We start from the raw sequence: 13,596 nt of genomic DNA on the forward strand, positions 1-13,596 counted from the left end.
TTTTATTTTAGCTCACATAGTAAAGCGTAATTTTCTTATTTACAGAAAACTATGTTTTCACCTTCACCATGGTTTCAATTTGAAAAACCCTTATTAGTATTAACACCTGACATTCAAGGCACTGCTGTACGCATCCTGGTGCAGAGTAATAACTTGCACAGTATATGATCAATAAATGTTAAATGAATGGTTTCCTATGCATCCCCAATTAAGCTGTCGGCTTCTTGAAGGCAGGAGCCACCCTTTAAATTTAGATTACTCATCTCAACTCCACACGCATACAGCCTGGACACAGTGGGTGTTACATTGTTTCCTGAATAGAATTGTCCAATACGTCTAACACAGCACTAGGGGTCCAAAGAGTATATAAAGATTTCATCATAAACTCAAACACAACGTGGAGGTGGTGAGTACTAGGACCTTTGCAAATAACTAACGATTAGTAAATATTTGCTAAATGTCTATGACTTATTTGCCAAGAGTTTTCCTGCCTCCCAGTTTTCCTGTCTTTCTCCAACTCATTGATCCTAGTTCTGACACTGGGATCACAGCCATATATGTTTCCCTGGCCTCGGGACAGCTCTGCAGAGAATGAAAACCAAAGACCATGTGGGTTTGCTACATCCAGTAATCCCTCAACAAATGATGAAGGTAATCCCTATCCTGGACTGGGTACAGCTCTCCTTAACGCAAAGACAACATGCGTTACCCTCCTCCGTTCCAGTTCTGGGCCTTCATTCACCTGAGGGCTTGGGCCCAGTCGCTCTGAATCCTCAAAGGCGCCGCCATCTTAACCCCTCCTCCACCTGCCCGCCTCTTCCGCTCTTTGCTGGAAGTGGGTCGTCAAAGGGGCCGCGACAAGGACTGGGGGGCGGGACCTATACTGAGAGGCCACCAATGAATACGCGTGACGGGTTCCTCTTCTCCCACTTCCGCTCTCAGGCTCCCCACCGGAGGCTGGTTTTCGGCCCGAGGGTCGGAAGAGTTCTAAGTGCGTGCAAAAGGGACGCCGACGTGCTGGAACGCGCGTCCGAATTCTCGTGTCCGACTGTTCGGTGAGCACTGCGTACCGCGTCCTTGCGCGGTAAAGCGTAGCGGGCACAGCGGGGCTGCGGCTGGCTGCCACGTGCGCGCATGCGTCCTCTCGTTAAAGTGGGAGTGTAGCTGCAAGATGACTTGGACAGTTGAATTTCCCTGCTTTCCCATGCCTTCCTAGTCCAGGCCAGCTGCCGACCGTATAGCTTGCCCTGATCCCCAAGCATGGGTCTGCCTCTTTTTACTCCAGGGAAGACTGAAGCCGGCATGTGGTGGGGAAAGAGTACCGTGGCATTTTTTGAGCTCTGTTGTCGTCCATGCACTTCTCGCTCGCTATCATATTAATCCTTACATTAATTCTGTGAGTTAAATATTATTAAGGAGGAAGCTAAAAAGATTGTATGGTAAGATGTGGTACTAGGATTCGAATCTGGATCTCTTGGCTTAGAATCCAGGGCACTTTTTCTGTACACTAATAAAAACTCATTTATTGAACTCTTTGGACGTGCCAGGCTTCTTACGTGCCTTATCCCTTTTAGCCTTCAACAATCTTGAGAGGTAGACACTATCTCTGTTTTTCAAGAGATTATGAAGTGATTTTCTTAAGATCACCCAGTGAGTCGGTGACAAAACTAGGTTTCCAATCCCGGTCTCTTTTCAAAGCTTATTTACCCCCTCCTTCCTTAGGTTATACCGACTCCAAAGCAAATAAGTTTTGGGTAAGGCTATGGAGTCCTTAAATCCTTGTAATTTCCCCATTGCTTAACATGGCCAACAAGACCTTGCTATGATTACTTTCTCAGAGCGCCAATTTCATTTGTTTTACAGTTCTCTTCATACGCTATTCTCCAGTCATACAAAACTTTCAGTTCCTTTCCTGAGTCAAATCCTGCCTCAACCCGTGCCCCTGCTCTTCCATTGACTGGAAATATTCCTTCTCCCCATCTCTGGCTAACTCCTATTCATCCTTCAAGTCTCGGTTTAGAAATCACTTCCTCCAGGAAGCCTTCCCTGCCTGTTCCTGCCATGTCTGGGTTAGGTATTCCTCCAATGTGTTCCCAGTCTTAAGTATCTGTGCACACTGCATTGTAATCTGTTTATTATCTAGATTGTACGCCATTAAGGCAGGAACTAAATCAGTCTTGGTCACTCCTGTATCCTGTAGTGTAGTACCTCATACATGATAGGTACTCAATGATCCTTTGTTGAATGAATCAGAGAGACACAGGAAAGGCATTAAAGGGTGTTAGTTCCTTTAAAGCCTGTCATGGTGAAATATGTGTAAATGCTGAGGTTATTTCCCTTCTCAAGTTCTTTCTGTAGGCTACTTTCTGCTGGGTGCTCTGAAGCAGATGATCTTGGAAAGACAGTCTGGGTAAATCCACCTCACATTAAGCACTCTCACCCCACAGACTCTTCTCTTGCCCTGGCCCATGCACACGCTATGCTACAGCCACACTGAACTCTATTTCTCCTATATGTCAAACCCTACCCATATTTGGGTACTCTCCCAAGTGTTAAACTGTGTTCTTTTCTAACCATAGGAAAAGGCTAATAGGAGAAAAGAAGAGAAATTAATTCTTTTAGGGTGGATCCAAGACAGCTGCTCCAAAAAGGTAACATCTCACCTAATTCAAATTCCATTAGCAGATCCACTCAAGCTTATTTAGTGCTGTGATAAACATTCTCATATACTTTATGTCATTCCATTGAGGTCAAACCATTTTGCAGGTCTGTTCTCTTGCCAGGCCTACTGCCGATGGCACCAAGGTGAATCAGGCCCAGTATCTGTACTCAAATAAGCTTATAGTCTCCAACGGGAGACAAATGCATAAATAGGCTATAACAATGCAGTTTGGTCAGTATTATTTATAATAGTGGAACCTCATAATCACATCCCTACTCTAACCTTGCCTCCATTGATGTTCTAGAGACTCCCAAAGATGTCAACTCAAGGCCATACCTGGGCCCGACAGGTAAAGAAGGAAGATGAGGAAGAGGACCCGCTGGACCAGCTGATCTCCCGTTCTGGCTGTGCCGCTTCCCATTATGCAGTACAAGAGTGCATGGCCCAGCACCAGGACTGGCGACAGTGTCAGCCACAGGTACAGGCCTTCAGGGACTGCATGAGTGAACAGCAGGCAAGGCGGCGGGAGGAGCTGCAGAGGAGGAAAGAGCAAGGCAGTGCCCACCACTGAGACCCCAAACCACTTATCCCCAGAGAATGGCCCTGTAGAAACTAGCAGCCAGAGAGATCTTGGGAAGAAGTCCTGAACAGCGGAAGTGGGCCAAGAGGTATAAAACTCGGGGATTATCTTTGGCTAAGACTGACGTTGAGAGCCTGGCAGCTGTGGGTTTGGACATAACTGCTGTAAAGAGCTGTGATATTGCTTTCTCGTGTGGCGGGGAGAGCGGAGAGTGTGCCATGAAAGCTTCGGGAACACTGCGAGAGTACAAGGTGGTGGGGTGCTACCTGCCCACCCCCAATGTCGCACTCCGCCCCTGTATCGCATGCGAATCTTTGCACCTAATCACGTTGTCGCCAAGTCCCGCTTCTGGTACTTTGTGTCTCAGCTGAAAAAGATGAAGAAGTCTTCGGGGGAAATTGTCTACTGTGGACAGGTGTTCGAGCAATCCCCCTTGTGGGTGAAGAACTTCGGCATCTGGCTGCGCTATGACTCGCGCAGCGGCACCCACAACATGTACCGGGAGTACTGGGACCTGACCACTGCAGGCACCGTCACCCAGTGCTACAGAGACATGGGTGCCCGACACTGTGCCCGGGCCCACTCGATCCAGATCATGAAGGTGGAGGAGATTGCAGCCAGCAAGTGCCGCCGACTAGCCATCAAGCAGTTCCACGACTCCAAGATCAAGTTCCCGCTGCCCCACCAGGTCCTGCGTCGCCAGCACAAGCCACGCTTCACCACCAAGAGGCCCAACACCTTCTTTTAGATGCAGAGCCTCCCTGTCTCCAGGTCTGCTCAAATAAACTCTTTGGGAAAACCAAAAAAAAAAAAGCTGTGATATTTTCATGGTGAGATGCCAAAAATCCTCACCCATCATGTTCCACCAATATTAAATATTGACTGATAGTAAAACAAAGAGTGGGGTTAAAGGATGTTCTTCTGTCCTACATCTTGGGTCAGTGTGCCAAGTACTGAACTGATTACATGGACGTTTAATTTTAAAAGTAAATTCACAATCTGTAAATTGGTTACTAATCAGGTCTTCCATTTATTCAGTCATTGGTTCAACACACGACTGACAAGTTTTTCTAAGACCTTTCCATGTGCCAATTCCTGTGTGAATGAATAATATGATCTGATGTGATGAATAATAGGATCTCTTCCTTCATGTTACTTAGTCTGGTTTGAGGGGTAGAAATAAAACATTAGAACAACTAATTACTAGCCATTATGTAAGTGCCTTTATCTTTCATTAGTTGATCTGGATGTTTCATTCAGGCTAGTAGAAGGAAGAAAACAAATGGGAAGATAAACACTGAGTGCCTCTTATATGCCAGACAGATGCAGTCTGACCTCAGTATGCTACAACCCAGCAAACACACAACGTTGGCCTGACATCTAAAAGGCACGTTTAACAGGGGCTCCTGGGTGGCTCGGTCGGTTGAGCGTCTGCCTTTGGCTCAGGTCATGATCCCGGAGTCCTGGGATCAAGCCCCACATCAGGCTCTCTGCTCAGCGGGGAGCCTGCTTCTCCCTCTGCCTGCCACTCTGCCTACTTGTGCGCGCTCTCTCAAATAAATAAAATCTTAAAAAAAAAAAAGTGGCTGAATCCCATTTATGCCATAAAAAAATAAAAAGTCATGTTTAACATAAAATACAGATCTTTAGCTCTTAAAAAATGGAAAAGCTATCATCATGGAGCTTATATTCCTACTTGACAACTTGCTGGAACTGAGTAACGATTCCGCTTTTAGGTGGTTGTATTCTCCAGTTGATAACAGTTGCCATCGCTTCTCATTTTTCTTCCATGGAACTACATTGCCCATTCTGTTTTCTGTCTAGCCCTGTAAGGCACTGGGAGTGGGAAAGGAGTTGGAAGAGTAACTCCTGCCATCAAAGCTGGAATGCAAAGGGGCGTATGCTCTCATCATCATCAGTAACATTTTCTTGAGCATCTATATATTAGAAGCACAAATCTGAAGTATTAGTAGGCCCTAAAACTACTTTGAGTTTTTGTGTTGGTGATTGGTGAGAGAAAGAGAAGAGGGGAGAAGATGAGAGGAATACCACTTAAAGAACAATAAAATCCAATTAGAATGGGATGACTCTGGGGCCCTGTCTGCTCAGTGCTGTGGGTCGTCAAAGAGCAGTGTGGACTGGAGCTGTCAGCAAGAATCTCCAAGAAGGGAGTTAGTTGAGTTGAGCCTTTAGTGATGAAGGAAACATTACCTCTTTGTAACATATAACATAAAGAAATACCATCTACAAGTAAAAAGTACCTAGAAATAAGGGGTGCCTGGGTGGCTCAGTCAGTTAAGCGTCCAACTCTTGATTTTAGCTCAAGTCATGATCTCAGGATCCTGAGATTAAGCCCCGTGTCGGGCTCCACACGGGGCGTGGAGCCTGCTTGAGATTTTCTCTCTCCCTCTCTGCCTCTCCCTACCGCCCCACCAAGCTTGCTCTCTCTCTTTTATCTATCTAAAAAAAAAAAAAAAGACAGTACCTAGAAATCAGTAAGAAGCAAACAGCCCAATTGAAAACAAAGTTAAAAAGTAGTATTTGCTATGTCTATTGACAAAAATCAAAAGTATAACAGCCAATATTGGTAGGGATGAAGAACAGGCACAATTACACTATTGAAGGGATAATAAATAAAGCTACTGGAAGACAATTTGGTGGGATCTATAAATATTTTATCTTTTTAAAAATATTTATTTGAGAGAATGTGCCCACGTGCATGGGGGGGAGAGGCAGGGGGAGAAGGAGAGAAGCAGACTCTGCCCCATGGGGTTTGATCTCACGACCCTGAGGTCATGACCTGAGCTGAAATCAAGAGTCATCACTTAACTTACTGAGCCATCCAGGTGCCCCAGGATCTATAAATATTTTAAATATTTATATATTTACTGGCTGGCTCAGTCAGAAGAGTATGCAACTCTTGTTGATCTTGGGGTCATGAGTTTGAGCCCCATGTTGGGTTTAGAGATTACTTAAAAAATTAAAAATATGTATTTCAACAGCAATTCTTTTAGGAGCCCTCTTGACTATATTTTTATAAGATGTATATACTATTATGTTCACTGCAACATTGTTTATATAGTGAATAAATTCACAGTGTAAAACTCCATCAATAAGGACTATATTTGCTTACATATTCAAATCTTTTCTAACAGGAATGTATCTCTGTATTAAATCTGTGTGATTAAAATAGAAATAATAGTCTATGGGGAGGGTGAGTGGGATTCTAACAGAGAGGAAGGGCAGAAGGACCTCCCTAGCAGGAGGAATAACTTCCAAACTAGCTAAGCGCAAGTTTTGTAGGACTCCACTTCTAACAGGGAGCCAACACTGGGTGGGTCACAGAATGCATTTGGGCAAAGAGGGCTTTGTTGCCACTCAAACCTGTTTCCTCAAGTAAATGGGGATAATTCCTATTTAATAGGCATACTTAGAGAGTTATGTTTTGGCATAGAGAATTAAATGAGGGATAATATATAAATAGCAAATAATAAAAATTATTAGCATTTTTGAACTATTACAACTATTATAATATTTATATGTAATATGTGTATGTAATAAATATTGTTATATAACATTTATGAAGCATTTAACTCAGGCTGTTTTGTTCCAGTTTGCTCTCATTCTCTATGACATACTGCTTTCAAGTCTCACTATGCTACTTACTAGCTGTGTAGTTTGGGGCAAATTACTCAACATTTCAGGATCTGTTTTTTCTTCTGTAAAAATGCATACAAAACGTTCCTCATAAGGCCTTAAAAGTAATAAATGTAGACTTTCCTCATAAGACTTGTTGAAAGAATTAACCTTGGTAAAGGGCTTAGAAACAGTGTCTGGTACACAGTAAGCATTCACTAAATGTTGCCTATTAATGTGATTATTATTGTGTGCTAAGCACTCTCCTGAGTTACATTTTCTCATTAACTCCATTAACTCCCCTTTACAGAGGAGGAAATAAAGGTCAGATTGGGGGTTAGACTTTCAAGTGTGTCTTATTCTGAAGTCTATGCTGTTCTCTGTTCTATGCACTTATAATTTTCCACTGCCTAGTATGATGCTTAACACAGTAAATAACTACATTTACTATGTAAATATTAAGGGTTTGTTTGTTTGGATGATTGGCTTTTTTTTTTACAAAATGGAGGTTAACCAATGCACATTGTCCACAATGTTCTAGATTGGCATGTTTTTTTAGTCTCTCAGCTCTGGAGCCCACAGCCATGGAGCTGTAATTTAAGGTGGTCCATGCTTGTCCAGAATAATCTATACCTACCTCTGTGCAGAGGCTTGGTGCCCCCCACCTCCATCGTGGCTCTTGAGTTGGCCCTTCCCTGCAAGGTCCTTGGCTGGGGACTTGGCCTGTGCTCAGCACAAAGTTGCATGGTAATGTGTTTTACTAGGTGAGTAATAAGAGATGCCTCCCACTCTCCCTCCCTCAGGTAAAGTTGCCAGGCTAAGTCCTTGGGCTGCTGACTAGAAATCCAAAGAGAACTGGAGCCAATCCAGGTTGAAACCTTATACTTTCCACTGTATAGAATGATAGGGCTCTCTACTCTGCTCCAGCAGGGACTTAAAGCAGGCAGAAATGGGAGGATTCTTTACATCTTTAGCAGCTATCTTCTGAAGAGTTTTCATTCTTTGGAGCTTGGGCATCTTTCAGAGCCTGGGCGTTCTGTCTAAATGGTAACCCAAACCTTAAATGACTGGGAATGAAAGTTATTCCAGGGGGATTTATAAAAACTAAATGAATCATTTCAAATTCTCCAGGGAGATCACACATTTGAAGACAAAAATGGCACAAAGAGATCAAAGTATCGATTAAACCAGCATAAGACACATTGGCCACCTCTGTCTGCAGTGCCTTTCCAGCAGGTCTAGTTCTAGACACACCCAATGCATGCTCAGAGAGCTTTCCTTCCTTAAGTACAATTTACACCCTAGAAACAGGGGTCTCTGGGCATTGCTACAATGTCTCAATGGCCAAAATGTCCAGATTTCATTTCTTCCTTTGCAGCTAAAGCCTACCTTTTCAGAGTCCTTCTCTGGTGGCAGAACAAGGAAGGCATCCTTAGCCAGAGGAAGGGAACTAAAACATGAAGCTGAGGAATCTCTTGGCCTTACCTAGGAAGACTGCCCATTCAACCCAGGCATTCAGTGTTCTTGGAAGTTACTGATCTACATAAAGCCATTTCTCAAAATCTCAGTAATGTGCACTAAACCAGGAATTGAGTGAACTGGAACGATCCCAGGCTGGCATTGGCTAACCTTGGACAAGTCTGTTTCCCTCTTAGGCCAATGATCTCATCTGTAAAATGAAGATTATCCCAAATGTTGTATATTGATGAAGCCAAAACCAGCACCCAGCTGTTCTGAATTCCAATCCATTGACCTTTCCTGTCATTCATCCTGCCTACCCCTCATGTTATCAGAGTGATTCTAGGCACAATTTAACCGTAACTGGAACATTGAAAACTAAAAGTATGCTGAAGGAATGAACTACTGATAGACACAACAGCATGGATAAAACAGGGTAAGTCAAGTCAGACACAAAGGGGTATATACTGTATGTTACTTACATGCAGTACTAGAAAGGCAAAACTGATCTGGGGCACTAGAAATGAGATTAATGGTTGCTTCTGAAGAATGACTATGAAAGAATGTAAAGGAACTTTCTGGGGTTATGGAAGTGTTATCTTGATAGAAGTATAGGTTTCACAGGTGACTGCATTTTTTTAAAGGTTTTATTTAGTTAGTTAGTTAGTTGGTTAGTTAGTTATTTTAAGGGGTGGGGGTGGGAAGCAGAGGAAGAGGGACAAGCAGACTCCAGGCTGAGTGCAGAGCCTGACTTGGGCTCAATCCCAGGACCCTGAGATCATGACATGAACTGAAATCAAGAATCGGACACTTGGGGCACCTGGGTGGCTCAGTCGATTAAGCGTCTGCCTTCAGCTCAGGTCACGGTCCCAGGGTCCTGGAATCGAGCCCCACATGAGGCTCCCTCTGCCTGCAGCTCTCCCCCCCCGCCCACAGCTTGTGCTCTCTCTCTCTCTGTCAAATAAATAAATAAAATATTTTTAAAAAAAGAGTCAGATATCATGAGACAGCGCTTCAATAAAGAAAGATTACTTTGCAAAAAAAAAAAAAAAAGAGTCAGACACTTAACTGAGCCACCCAGGCGCCCCGAGCATTTTTAAAACTGATCTTATACACTTAAGATCTGTTGTTTCTCTTTCTTTCTTTCTTTCTTTCTTAAGATTTTATTTATTTATTTGACAGAGAGAGACACAGCAAGAGAGGGAACACAAGCAGAGGGAGTGGGAGAGGGAGAAGCAGGCTTCCCGCTGAGCAGGGAGCCCGATGCGGGGCTTGATCCCAGGACCCTGGGATCATGACCTGAGCCGAAGGCAGACACTTAATGACTGAGCCACCCAGGCGCCCCAAGATCTGTTGTTTCACTATAAATACAAATTATATCTCAATTTAAAAAAACTATTTAAAAGTATGCTGAAAAAGTTTAGAAGGGAAGGTAATCCAACACTTACTGAGCACTTGCTAGCCCATTTGTATACATTATCTCCATCTCAAATTCCTAAAAGGATAATTCCCATTTTACAGATCAGAAAACTGAGGTTTATGAGGTTAAAATAACTCACCTGAGGCCTTAAGACTAGTAAGTGTAGAAACTAGGAATAGCCCAGGTTTGTCTGACTCTTTCTTTATAAGTTGTCTCAGAGAGGGTGGGAGTTATTTTCGACCTTGTACAAGAAGATTTGCACTCCATTTGATTTCACTGCCATGTGATTCTAGGAAAGTCCATTTCCTTCTGGACCTTACTCTAGAGAGTCAGATGAAGCTCATAATTGTTTTGTAACTCTGAGATTCTAGCAATCAGAATATCTCCCATCCTTCTTGCCAGGATAAGGCATTAGAAGCAATTTCCATTTATCTCAGAGCAGACTAAGGAGTAACAAAAGCTCTTTGACTCTGGCGAGAGGATAAATCAACTAGGTCAGTGACACAAGAGCTCCAAGGTGACAGAACCCAGCTGCCTCCTATTTAAGAGATAAACCTGACTCATCCCTCAGTGATGTAATGGAAAAGGATGGACTGGGAATCAAGAGATCTGAATCCTGCTCCCAGCCCTGCCAAAGAGGTGTGCTGTGACCTTGGGTAAAAGCACTCCCTTTCCTGGGTCTCTACCCTATTGCTAAAAGAGAGGATCAGGCTAGCTAGGTCCTAATGTTCTTCAGCTCTAGTGTCTTGTCAATTTATGAAATCCTGTGTCCTGCTTCCACAAATCACTAACAAAGAAAAGTGGGAAATGAAAAGAATGACATTTTCCACGTTCCTAAATAGAGTCCATATGGTATGGGGGCTGTGTGTATGTATTTGTAAACATCTGTTTATTCATCTTTATCTTCCTGTCACTATACATCCCCCAAAATTACGCTCATCCATTAGCAACTTCTCTTTTATCTTCCCTAAAGGAGACTCAGCAATGAGTAATTCTACAACCAAAATACTAGTCCTCACCTAAAAAATTCTGCCCACACTCCCATTGGGCTTCACTTGGAAGTAGTGGCCTGCTGAACCTTCAGTGTCAATTCAGAGAAGCATTTTAAGTGAAGGCACCTGCTATCTTGACAGCTCTCCCTTAGTGGTATACCGTAGAAGGAAATCTGAGATTCCTCTTGTTGCTTTTAGAGACCAAGGCAAAGAAACCAGAATAACTTCAGGACTGAAACTGTTGAGTTTTAGAAAAATACATGCAATGCTAAGAATGCTCTGGGCTCCCAAAGACCTCTCTGTAGGGGTACCCCACAGCAGCAGTGGAGTACGGGAGAGAAAGATCTGCCACTTACTAGTCATGTGACCCTTCAGGAGAAAGAAGTCTCTCTATCTCTCCAAACCTCGGTTTTTCCATCTATAAAACTGGAATAATACCAGCAAACTCAAGGGCAATTTTTATAAAGTACAAAGCATAATGAGGGCTCAGTAAATGTGAGATACATACTCAGATACTCACACGCACTCACACATAACCTTTTCACACACACAGATACCCACCCACATGCACACTCATATATACACCCTAAAAGACTGGTGTAAGGATTAGAGCTCACAAAGTACCTTGCACAGAGTCTAGCTCAATAAATGATCGCTATTATGTACAAAAGTATGAACTCACTAATGCTCAAAATAGGAAAAACATTAGAGGTCACTTAGACTAGTGGTTCTCAAAGAGGTAACCTTGGACCAATCGCATGAGCATCAGCACCACCTGAGAACGTGTAAGAAATGCAAATTCTAGGCCCTCACTCAAGATCTCCTAAATCAGAAAAAATGGGGGTGAAGTTCAAAAATTTGTGTTTAAAAAGCCCCCCAGGTGATTCTGATGTACACTTCAGTTTTGAGAACCAGTGACTTAGATCAGGGTTTGACAAACTATTTTTATAAAGGACACATGATGAATGTTTTGGTTTTACGGTCTATGTCACAACTACTCCGCCAGTGTGAAAGCAGCCCTAGCCTATATGTAAGTGAACGACCATGGCTCTGTTCCAATAAATGGGCAATGTGGTTTTAGAACTAAATATAGGTGGTAGTTGTACAACACCGTGAATGTATTCAATACCACTGAACTGTCTGCTTTAAAATGGTTAATTTTGTGGTTTGTGAATTTCACTCCAGTAAATTACTTTAAAAAAAACAGGCAGTCAGTGGGACTAGGCTCACAAGCAGGAGTTTTCTGACCTCTGACCAAGATCAACCTTAATTCTTTGCTTAAACTCATTCCAGGTAACCCTAAATAGCAGTTATGTAACATTTCCTGAATATGACGAGTCACTCACTACCCACAAAGCAGTATTTTTTCACTACAGCCAGACCCTGATTCTATCTGAAGAGTTTTTTTCATATACAAAGCCAAAATCTCCATCCATATGCCTTCTATCCGTAGGGGGTTTACTTATGTTATGATCCTCTGTTTCACTAAAAGACTCGATGCCAGATTGCTTGAAAGGATGAGATCACTCTAACTGGGGAAATACTGAAGGGAAACATGCTTCTGTGCTGAAGAGAAAATATAATCCCTTAAAGATACTCCACAGGGGCGCCTGGCTGGCTCAGTGGGTGGAATATGACTCTTGATCTTGGGGTTGTGAGTTCAAGCCCTACAATGGGTGTAGAGATTACTTAAAAATAAAATCTTAAAATAAAAAAATAAAAGATACTCCACAGGATGGACTGACTTCTCACATGCCCATCAGCTGCAGATTTTTATTAGATGGAGGATGTCTTAGGTTGGCTCAAAGGAAAGTGGTGACAATTGGCAAGCGCTTCTCCATACAAGAGAGGAGGCATTCCTGGCTAATGGGGATGGGTAGTTATGATATCTAAAGGTGAGGGTCTTCTGCTTAACTTTGACCACCCAGGAAGATCTTCTGTTTGGCACTCAATGTCACCAGTCCTGACATGAAAGGGTCTGCAATGAGCTAGTTCAACTTGGCCAACAGTTCTTCCAGTTCTGGCCGAGCTTTGAACCTTCCCTTGAAGTCTTCTTCAGAGTGCTGGGGAGAAGAAAAAGAAAATAAGGGGAAATTACTGCAGAGCTTTCAGTTATTCAAACATACACAGCATAAAAAAAAAAAATCCATCAGCCAGTCCTGTAGAGAATGATTCAGATTCAACTAACTTTTATTGAGTATCTACTATACACCAGACTTGTATTAGGTACCAAGGATTCTGAATCGGACTTTCTCCCTGCCTTAAGTGAACTTAGAGTCTGGTGAGAGAAGACAGACATATAAGGAACGAATGTCAAATGCTAGGAGTACCTCATTAGAAGCACTTAAAGAGAGAGAATGCCCAAATTCTCTGTCTACAATCGGAAATAATAGACCTAGGGACTGGTATATTTAAATCAGCATGACCAGCACATTTTCTCCTGTATACAGATCTATGTGAAACCCAAAAAACAAGAAGAGGATTAATAAGCATGGGCTCAGAACAAGGAGAGCTGGATGCAGCAAATGGCATCAGTCTAAAATGACCTGAAGGATCTGTGTCACAACAAGGCTTGCCTCGGCAAATGGACCCAAATACTCAGTATTTAGGCTGAGGTTCCTGATGTTTTCCAAGTTTTCTATGCCAAACTTCCTTCTGATTGGCATTCTTTTCTCAGTCAGGCTACAGTTAAGCCTTGAAGATCCAGAAAGGTCCTCTTTAAAGTACATGTCCATATTTGCGTTCTGATTAATTATACTGTATGTACACTTGAATCATGTTCTTTCTATACACAATTACGGGCTCGCCCCTAACACCGGGATACTGTGATGGAGTTCAACTCCTGTGG

At 42.9% G+C, this 13,596-nt stretch overlaps 3 protein-coding genes and 1 pseudogene across 14 annotated transcripts in view; 2 read left to right on the forward strand and 2 right to left on the reverse strand.

Annotated features, from left to right (window-relative positions):
* PAAF1 (proteasomal ATPase associated factor 1) overlaps window positions 1-1,049 on the reverse strand; it is a 43,015-nt gene extending 41,966 nt beyond the window's left edge. For 2 of the 6 annotated variants that reach the window (XR_003517377.1, XM_027578914.2), the window contains exon 1: window positions 743-1,049. Coding sequence is in view for 3 of the 6 variants with exons in the window: in XM_027578914.2 (XP_027434715.1) it covers window positions 743-789 (47 nt within the window). In the remaining 3 variants the exon portion in view is untranslated. Of the gene's footprint in view, window positions 1-709 lie in introns of all 6 variants that reach the window. The other 4 variants (XM_027578919.2, XM_027578915.2, XM_027578917.2 and 1 more) reach the window with 4 other exon arrangements.
* Window positions 533-4,041, forward strand: LOC113914091. Its single transcript, XM_027578921.2, has 4 exons — window positions 533-651; window positions 943-1,055; window positions 2,580-2,651; window positions 2,967-4,041. Exons 1-4 carry the CDS (start codon window positions 558-560, stop codon window positions 3,231-3,233), a joined length of 546 nt encoding a protein of 181 aa, XP_027434722.1. The 5' UTR covers window positions 533-557; the 3' UTR covers window positions 3,234-4,041.
* Window positions 3,310-4,055, forward strand: LOC113914092 (annotated as a pseudogene). The gene has a single exon (XR_003517378.2). The product of XR_003517378.2 is annotated as a 60S ribosomal protein L18a-like (transcript).
* An 8,410-nt stretch (window positions 4,056-12,465) lies between these two features.
* MRPL48 (mitochondrial ribosomal protein L48) overlaps window positions 12,466-13,596 on the reverse strand; it is a 50,455-nt gene continuing 49,324 nt past the window's right edge. For all 6 annotated transcript variants that reach the window (XM_027581260.2, XM_035723110.1, XM_027581262.2 and 3 more), the window contains one exon: window positions 12,466-12,811. In XM_027581260.2, the coding sequence (XP_027437061.1) occupies window positions 12,737-12,811 (75 nt within the window). In that variant the 3' untranslated portion in view covers window positions 12,466-12,736. The remainder of the gene's footprint in view (window positions 12,812-13,596) is intronic.

This window comes from Zalophus californianus, chromosome 11 (genome assembly GCF_009762305.2).
Source record: "Zalophus californianus isolate mZalCal1 chromosome 11, mZalCal1.pri.v2, whole genome shotgun sequence".
Taxonomy (NCBI): domain Eukaryota; kingdom Metazoa; phylum Chordata; class Mammalia; order Carnivora; family Otariidae; genus Zalophus; species Zalophus californianus.

Excerpts from the sequence above, each read along its gene's own strand:
- LOC113914091 (XM_027578921.2), top strand. The coding sequence starts at position 558 with ATGTTTCCCTGGCCTCGGGACAGCTCTGCAGAGAATGAAAACCAAAGA. Across the intron at positions 1,056-2,579 it reads TTCTCGTGTCCGACTGTTCG|GAAAAGGCTAATAGGAGAAA; the intron begins GTGAGCACTGCG and ends TTCTAACCATAG. Across the intron at positions 2,652-2,966 it reads AAGACAGCTGCTCCAAAAAG|AGACTCCCAAAGATGTCAAC; the intron begins GTAACATCTCAC and ends TTGATGTTCTAG.